Genomic DNA, 8,002 nt, shown 5'->3' with positions numbered 1-8,002 from the left:
TTCCGCTTTGACGTGGCTTCTTTGACGCGCCTCTCACATGCCCTTCAACTCCCGGCCGTCGTTATCACCCAGGGTCGGGATCGATGCCTCGCTGTCGAAGCCCTTTGCGTTGCTCTCAACCGCTTGGCCTACCCTCGGCGGTACTGCGATATGATGATCGTGTTCGGTCGGTCGCGTCAGTCTCTGTGCCGCATACACAACTATGTGCTCGATGCTCTCTACGACAAGTGGGCCGGCGTCCTCTTCTTCCAGCAGACACTCGTCGCCAAGCGCCTCCAGAAGTACAAGGACGCGATTGTCGCTAAAGGCTCGCCTCTAACGAACGTCTTCGTGTTTATCGATAGATCTAAGATTGAGACCTGCCGCATTACGCAGCGACGCAAGCGCAGGGACGACGGCGACGTGGAGCTCATCATCTACCCCGACATGCAGCGCGTGATCGGGGCGGTGGGAGCGGTCGCCGTCCGACGAGAGCGGCCGGTTGTCAGTCATCGCGCCAAAATGAAAATGATGTGGGCGCGAAATGCCGACAGGTTAAACAAGGTTAAAGCCTCGGTCACGGTTTGACGTACTTTAACCTGTTGAACGAAGACGGGAGCCTTCGGTCCGCGTTTTCGATCGATTTGGGCGAATTTCACGATTAGTTTTCAGAGACTTCCCATTTCTAATAATTTATGACAGGATAAAATCGCAGACGGAAACGGGAAATAACTTGCGAAATCTCTCTCATGGATCAACGTTGTCAAAAGATGTTCTTGCCAAACAAACAGAACTCAATATTTGGTCGTAGCACCATCACCAAGGTACACTTCTCTGGTAGTACGTAGATTACGTATGGATACATACTGTATGTAGACGCGTTGAGTATGCGGCGGACCCTGTCGTCGACCCGTCTGGTGAGCTTATTCTACCAGTACCAGGCGTGAGGAAGACGGCGAAGCGCAAATACAAGGCGTGCAAGACGCTGGTGACTGCGCCCGCCCAGCGCATGAAGTCGCACATCCACGGCTGCGAGTCACCGTGGCCTCGGCCTTCTGGGGCCGCCCAATCCGATGGCCAAGGCGAAACCCGGTGTATTAGCTGGTATGCTATTACAGCGGTGGAGAGAATACAAGGAGGTTAATACTGGTAGGAACCCCTGGTTACACCAGCCCACAGGCGATTAATGCGGTCTCTGTCTGTCTGTCTGTCCGCTATCCGTGCAGTATTTGATTGGACAAAATGAAACCGCAGCTACGTTCTCATTGGCCAAGTGCAGAAAAAGGCCCGCATTGTGCAACGCAGAACACCTAAGGTCGGTGCCCAAGATGAAGTTGAACCGAAATGACGCGACGCACCGTACGTCCGCCCGAAGAAGCCGCGGCCAAAGCGGCACGGCTTGAGAAGAATCGACTCTCTCACTTGTCAACTTCACGTACATAAAACATTTTATACAAAAAGCATGTTGTGAACACCAAACGGTCATATATGCATTCCTACCAGCACCCTCCACAGGAACCTTGTAGAGAGTTTGCGAAATTCGTGATTATACTATAAAATTATACTATACGAGATAGTCGAATTTCGATCGTATAATAGAAAAACTCCGTTTGCGAAAACCGCCGGACACAAAAATTATACTATGGCAGCGCATGCCTTCGGTGAGAGGTTCGGGTCGAGAGCCACTCATTTGCGCTGGTGCGCTCGACAGTGGAGGCGCGCGGGCATGTACTGTCGCGTGGAAGCCCATTTCTCGTGCGATGCTATCGACATATGTACTACTACGTAGTAGAATGTTTCCAACTCAACAACTCCCAAGAGCCTCCTCGTCGTCTCCCATGCATGCCGCGTCTTCGATCGCGCGCGCTCCTCCTCGCTCTGATCACGCACCTCCAAGCGCAGAGGCCGCTGCGCGGAAACGGGGCGCTGTATATGTTCATGAGCATACCTCTTCTACGATTCGATGGAGCCGGTGGTGCCAGCAAGCGACTGCTGAGGCGATGGTATGGTCCGCGCTCGGTTGGTCCGTCGCTGTCGGCGCTACGACGCAAATGGGCAAATGAAAGGAAGGGTACCTGGTTGGCTGAAAAGCCCCATATTTCATCCAATCGGCATCACTCGCCTTTTTACTGTCAGAGATTATTTATTCGCTGTATCGTCCGATATCAATTCCCACAAATATCATTCTTCGACAGGTTTTTCGGGGCTATTATAGAAGGCCTCCGGAGCAGGGATGGCGAGTGGGGCCCATTTCCGTTGTGAGTGAGTACGCACTCACTCACAACTCGCAAACGACAATAGTGAGTGCACTCAGCTACTTAGAGTTAACTCATGCCTATTCAGCGGTACAAATCTTGCGATTCTTCGATGGCGTGTTCTCGGCGGGGGCCAACGCCGCGTATCAGCAATGTCGATAGCCGACTCAGTCTGCTGGCGTCGAGGTCGAAGAAGTTGATGAGCGTAGCAGTGGCTTGCGACGTGTACGTCGTCGACCCGAGGGTCTCGGCGAGGGATCTGTCATCTGAGCACATGCGGATGAACTTCTTGTTGAATGCCAGCACAAGAAGCATCTCGAACTTGGCGTTGCCGAGTTTCTGTCGCAACGGCGAGTCGATCAGCTTGCAGAGCGAGAAGACGCGCTCCTGGAGGGCGTACGAGTCCGGACACGCGAGCTCACGAGCTGCAAGGCGCTCGACGAATCGATGGTGGCAGCCGTATTTGCGCCACCAGAGGTTGACGTCAAAAGAGATGCACCCAGTTTCTGTGAGCAGCCTTCTCCTTCGAGTTGTCGGTAAGGTCACAGCATGGAACGCGCTCGAGGAAGTCGAGCAAGCTTCATGTGGCGGATCGCATTCTATGAGTTCGACGCATGAAGTGCGACGCGACAATCTCGGAGTGGTAGCTTCGACTTGAGGCACACGCGACACACAACGATGGACTTGGCGTCTTCCTCGAGCTTACCAAAATGCTTTCAAACCCACGACGACTTGCCAGTAATCGCAATAAGCGTCGGGGCGGTCGTCGCGGTGCTGGTGTTGGACGACATGGTGTCGATTCGAGGCATGGAACGGTGATGGTTCCTCCGGTGCTCTGGTATTTTCTTCCTCTCCCTCAGCCATGCGTTGCCACGACAATTGGAAGCCAGGACGTTCCGTAGAGTACACTGTATGTGCGAAAAAGGACCCTTTGCGGGGGATCGAAGTGGGGCCAACACACACTAACTCAACCCACTCACACACACTCACTCAGGCACCCCGCTGAGTGATTTGGCACTCACTCAGAGAGAGTGTACTCTGAGTGGGACAAACCTATTCACGGCCCACTCACTCGCCATCCCTGCTCCGGAGGCCGCTCATAATATAGAATTCTATTATAGATTATGCTTTTTCACAGTGACCTGTGAGAATCGATCGAGATAGTATCATTTTTAGTATAATTTTGAAAATCGCAAACTCACTAATATGACCTCAAATCCAGGGATCTGATTGGCTGAGCGGCCCGACCGCTGAGACACTTTTACCCCTCGCAGTTCATATCCTGTGTCAAGTCATACAAACCTCTAAAGTATCATATTTTTGAATTAGGTGGATTGTGATTACGCATTCTTATACCTTTCATAAACGATTTTATAAAGTCTCGATGATGCAGTTTGGCCGGGCCGCTCAGCCAATCAGATCCCTGGATTTGAGGTCATACTAGGTTCCTGCGGAGTGGGCTGGTAGGAAACCTCTGTTTGAGGGAACGTGAAACGGAAGTGTACCCCATTTGTGAAGCAGGAAAAGAGTGAAAAATGAAAAGATAAGCATGATTGTGGTTAAATGCAGTCGATGCACAATGTACAAGGAGGCTGAGAATGTGCTCACTGAGTGCTGTACCAGTGGAGGAGACGCTTGGCCTCGGGCAACGAAGCAGCAATGGAAATGCATGTATGGGCGGAGGCTGAGATGGCGCCATCGTTGACTTTGAAACGCTGAAGCAAGAGGGACTGGCCAACCCAATCTTGTGTCGCTGAGCGGGCATGCTTGCCGTACAACGTAAGACGAATGGTGGCGCGAGAGCCGCCTGCCGAGTCATCCACCAGCGTGGCAAAGCTCTTGTCGTCGGCGCTGGGTTCAAGTGAGTGGCCGATCGCGAGCATGCCAACGTCTTCGATGACTTGGAGCTCGGGGATCGTTGGCATCGCTGCAATGTCTCCTGAGACATTGATCTCCGGGATGGGGAGGTCGTCGTCCACCCAGAGGACGATGGTGTCCGAGAACAATCGGAGGCCGAAGTCGGGGTGCGGGTCGAATTTACGACCGAAATCGTCGTGGCTAGAGACCAGCGCGTTCGTGATGATGTACACGTTGTCGAGCTGAAGCTCGGCGTCGAAGCGGGTCGCGTTCGTCTCCTGGGCTGCGCGGGCCTTGGCTTTGCCCTGGCGCTGCGTTTGGAGCCGCGCGGCCTTCTCTTCGGGCGTCTCACTCGCCTTTTGAGCATGCCTGAGCGGCGCGTGCTTTGGCTTTGCCCTGGCGCTGCTTTTGGAGCCGCGTAGCCTCGTCGTCCGACGTCGCGTTCGTCTCCTGGGCTGCGCGGGCCTTGGCTTTGCCCTGGTGCTGCGTTTGGAGCCGCGCGGCCTTCTCTTCAGGTGTTGTGTGCATGCTTTTTTGAGATGGTGGTGCACACAGACAACCCCGGCGCAACGCCACAGAGCGCAACACCAAGAGCTCGAGCGACATGGCGCCAAGATGGTACTACTCTGTTCCATATTACTAGTCCTGTTTCTCTTTGAGATGGCGCCAAAATTCCAAATCTTGGAATTAGGCAGCGCGGATTGCACCAATCGAAAGCCCTTGATTCCGTCTGTACCCGTGACAATCGATGTCGTGGAACGGCTCATTCTCACCACGAACGCGATTTTTAAAAATGGGCATGAAATCGAAAATCGGCGAGGGCCACCGTATTTGGTTTTAGTATAGGTTGGAGGATAATGGCTAAACAATCAAGGCCATTTTTATTCATTTTTAGAGAGAATCGTGAAAAATCAGACCTGTAAAAATGAATTATCTCAATGGTGCCATTTTGGTGGTGGCAGTCTTGGGTAGCAATGCTCGTTTATGGCCAAGGACCTCACACCGCTTCAACGTGCCCTCGTACTGCTCGCCCTGCGAGCGCGTGCTGACGCTCAGGGTGGCGAGCGATCTACCGGTCGACTACCGCGCGGCGTCTTCGGTGCCGTTGCACGGAAGCTCAACTACTCCGACCGGACCGTTCGAAGCCTGGCTCGCTGCGACGGAGGCCTTGGAAGAGCTGGAGGGCAATACCACTGTCTGATCTAAGATAATTTTAAAATCTGGGCTCGCTCATTTTGTCCAATCATATCCGTTTCTCTTTTTGACCAATCCCCAAAGACCACAAATGATGGTCAGGTCACCGATTTTCCCATTGGCCTATACTTAAATCAAATACGGTGGTTTGTGGAATTTTGCGCCGAAGTCACCAACTTTGAGACCACCGTTCCCAACCAAAACAAGAGCTATGGCGCTAGACAAAAATTCGTGTAAGAGTCGAAGGACACATTATTGTATAGGAACAATCCGCGTGGCGAAATTCATATTCGTTCTCGAGCTACGACCATCCCAAAGCGAAACAGGACTAGTAATATGGAACAGAGTAGTACAAGAGTAGGACACATCGGTTGTATCGGGGAGTTTTGACCAATGGGAAAGAGGTACAGCGACACGCCGCGAAGAAGGTATCGTTTGAATTTCTACCAATCACTGCAGCCGCAGACACAATTTCTACCAATCACTGCTGTCGTGGACACGGAGACGGACAGACGGACAGACAATAATTAATCCCCCCTGGGCTGGTGTAACCAGAGGTTCCTACCAGTACTAGGTTCCTGCGGAGTGGGCTGGTAGGAAACCTCTTTTCGAGGTAACGTTGAGCAATGGAGTCGATGGAAGTGCGAAAGACCTGAAGCGTGTGTCTTCCGCGTCGCTCATTGTGTTATGTGAAGGTTGTGAGTTACAGGGCATGCAGTTTGTGACCGCATCTTGCGTGTTATCGGCGAAGCTGTTGGCCAGGCTGACGCTGCTTGCTGCCAGGAAAGCCAGCGTGATGCCGGGTCCGGGCACATCCCTGCGGGCGCCTCGTGCAATGAGGCGCTCGAGGAATGCGAAGGACATGTTGTTGCAAGTGGCCGTTGAAGGCGAGAACGAGGTAGTTGAATTAGAAATTATCGATCGGTCCCCTTCCCACGACTTGCTGTGGTGGCATTGGCCGACTCAAGCTGTGTTGGCAAGTGTAGCTGTGACGACGGCGCGAGGGTTATACTATCAAGAAACGCAGGCAGATCGTTGGACACGTGGCCAAGCGTGGCGAGGGACGCACATCAAGTGGGACGAGGAGACAACAACGTTGTAAACGGACAGAAAATGTGCCTGCGAGCCGCTCAGCCTTTTGCGTCGGCGTGTCGCTCGCCGTTTGAGCGGCGCGTGCGTTGGCTTTGCTCTGGCGCTGCTTTCGGACCCGCGCAGCCTTCTCTTCACGTGTCGCTCGCCTTTGTTGCGTGCATGCTTTTCTGACATGGTGGTGCACACAGACAACCCCGGCGCAACGCCACAGAGCGCAACGCCACAGAGCTCGAGCGACACGGCGCCAAGATGGTACAAGAGTAGGATACGTCGGTTGCTTCAGGGAATTCTGACCAATGGGAAAGAGCTTCAGCGACACGCCGCGAAGAAAGTATCGTTTGAATTTCTACCAATCACTGCAGCCGCAGACACAATTTCTACCAATCACTGCAGTCGTGGACACGGAGACGGACAGACGGACAGACAGACGGACAGACAATTAATCTCCCCTGGGCTGGTGTAACCAGAGGTTCCTACCAGTATTAACCTCCTTGTATTCTCTCCACCGCTGTACATCAAGTCACCCCTTACGCATCTCATGTCTAGGCATACCCTCGCAACCGAAACCGAGTACCCCGTTTGCGACCTCGTCTCTTGAGCGCGCACCTCCCGCTGCGTCGCCCAAAATCACGACGTACAGTATCTCGACGTCCATAGCGTAGGCATTCGTCACGGACCCGCTTTTTTGCGGCATGCGTCAGCGGCTGACGGCAATGTACGGCACCGCCTTCGTGCAGCTCGGTCAAGGCTCGATCAACACGCAGTGCCATACAGCTCTCGAGGCGCTCAATGCAGACCACTGTTCCGTCGCCGGCTTCCTGTTGACCCTCTGGCTAGCCCGCCCGCATACCACGAACCATTTCTTCGTCAACTCGCGCACCAAGCCGCATCTTCTGTGGGCCATGATGGATGACTCGTGCGTCTCCAACTGGGCGCCGCTGCTCGTCCAGGTCCATGCGATGCCGACGGGTGCGGTCAGTGGCGAGCGCAACCACATGACGACCAAGCGGGTCGCCTCGGCGAAGCGCTCCTGCATCGGTTTCTGCAGTGCCAAGCGTCAAGTCGCCATCAGCTTCAATGGCAAGCAGCTCGCACGCGTCCAGAGCGCAAGTAGAGAAAGTAAATATAGCGACCATCTTGTGAGTCTCGGGGCGGTGTCTATTGCACCTGCCACCGGGGTAAAGGTATATTGCGGCACGGACGATGTAGACGACATGGAGGACTTTCCGCTCGTGGAGGACGTCGTCGCAGCCGTCGATGAGTTCCTCATAGAAGTGCATTGGGCCACAGAGGATTTTCAGAGTGCCACGTAATGAAACAATTTTGACCGTTTGAAACCCGTTTTTGGCTCCCGGCGCGGGAGGGTTAAAACGCGTTTGAAACCATGAACCAAACGTTTTTATTCTTGAGCCGTTTGAAACGAATCACATGCCGTCGGCCGCACCGTACGCCTCGTTCTGGATGACCTTGATGATCTTTTCCGCGATCGACGAGCTCCACATGATCGATGGATCGAGACGATCGCCGAGCAGACGCGCCAAAAGACTCTGCGGGACGCTGAGTCCGTCGCGACGGGCTCCGAGAGAAAACACCGACGGTCCTTGGTCGTCGCAGTTCATCACGAG

At 53.8% G+C, this 8,002-nt stretch overlaps 3 protein-coding genes across 3 annotated transcripts; 2 read left to right on the top strand and 1 right to left on the bottom strand.

Moving 5' to 3' along the window:
• Positions 1-150: 150 nt before the first annotated feature.
• On the top strand, positions 151-926 carry SPRG_01848 (hypothetical protein; the record flags this gene model as incomplete). The annotated part of the gene is made up of 2 exons (XM_012340414.1): positions 151-447; positions 915-926. The coding sequence occupies 2 exons, from the start codon at positions 151-153 to the stop codon at positions 924-926; spliced, it is 309 nt and encodes a 102-aa protein (XP_012195804.1).
• A 2,912-nt stretch (positions 927-3,838) lies between these two features.
• SPRG_01847 (hypothetical protein) lies at positions 3,839-4,619 on the bottom strand (the record flags this gene model as incomplete). Its single annotated transcript, XM_012340413.1, has 2 exons — positions 3,839-4,460; positions 4,528-4,619. The coding sequence occupies 2 exons, from the start codon at positions 4,617-4,619 to the stop codon at positions 3,839-3,841; spliced, it is 714 nt and encodes a 237-aa protein (XP_012195803.1).
• Positions 4,620-7,069: 2,450 nt separating this feature from the next.
• On the top strand, positions 7,070-7,690 carry SPRG_01846 (hypothetical protein; the record flags this gene model as incomplete). The annotated part of the gene is made up of 2 exons (XM_012340412.1): positions 7,070-7,487; positions 7,587-7,690. The coding sequence occupies 2 exons, from the start codon at positions 7,070-7,072 to the stop codon at positions 7,688-7,690; spliced, it is 522 nt and encodes a 173-aa protein (XP_012195802.1).
• Between the last annotated feature and the right edge of the window lie 312 nt (positions 7,691-8,002).

Source organism: Saprolegnia parasitica, assembly GCF_000151545.1.
Source record: "Saprolegnia parasitica CBS 223.65 unplaced genomic scaffold supercont2.5, whole genome shotgun sequence".
Taxonomy (NCBI): Eukaryota; Oomycota; class Saprolegniomycetes; order Saprolegniales; family Saprolegniaceae; genus Saprolegnia; species Saprolegnia parasitica.
The sequence above is the reverse complement of the archived record's forward strand: the minus strand, read 5'-3'. Positions and strand labels throughout refer to the sequence as shown.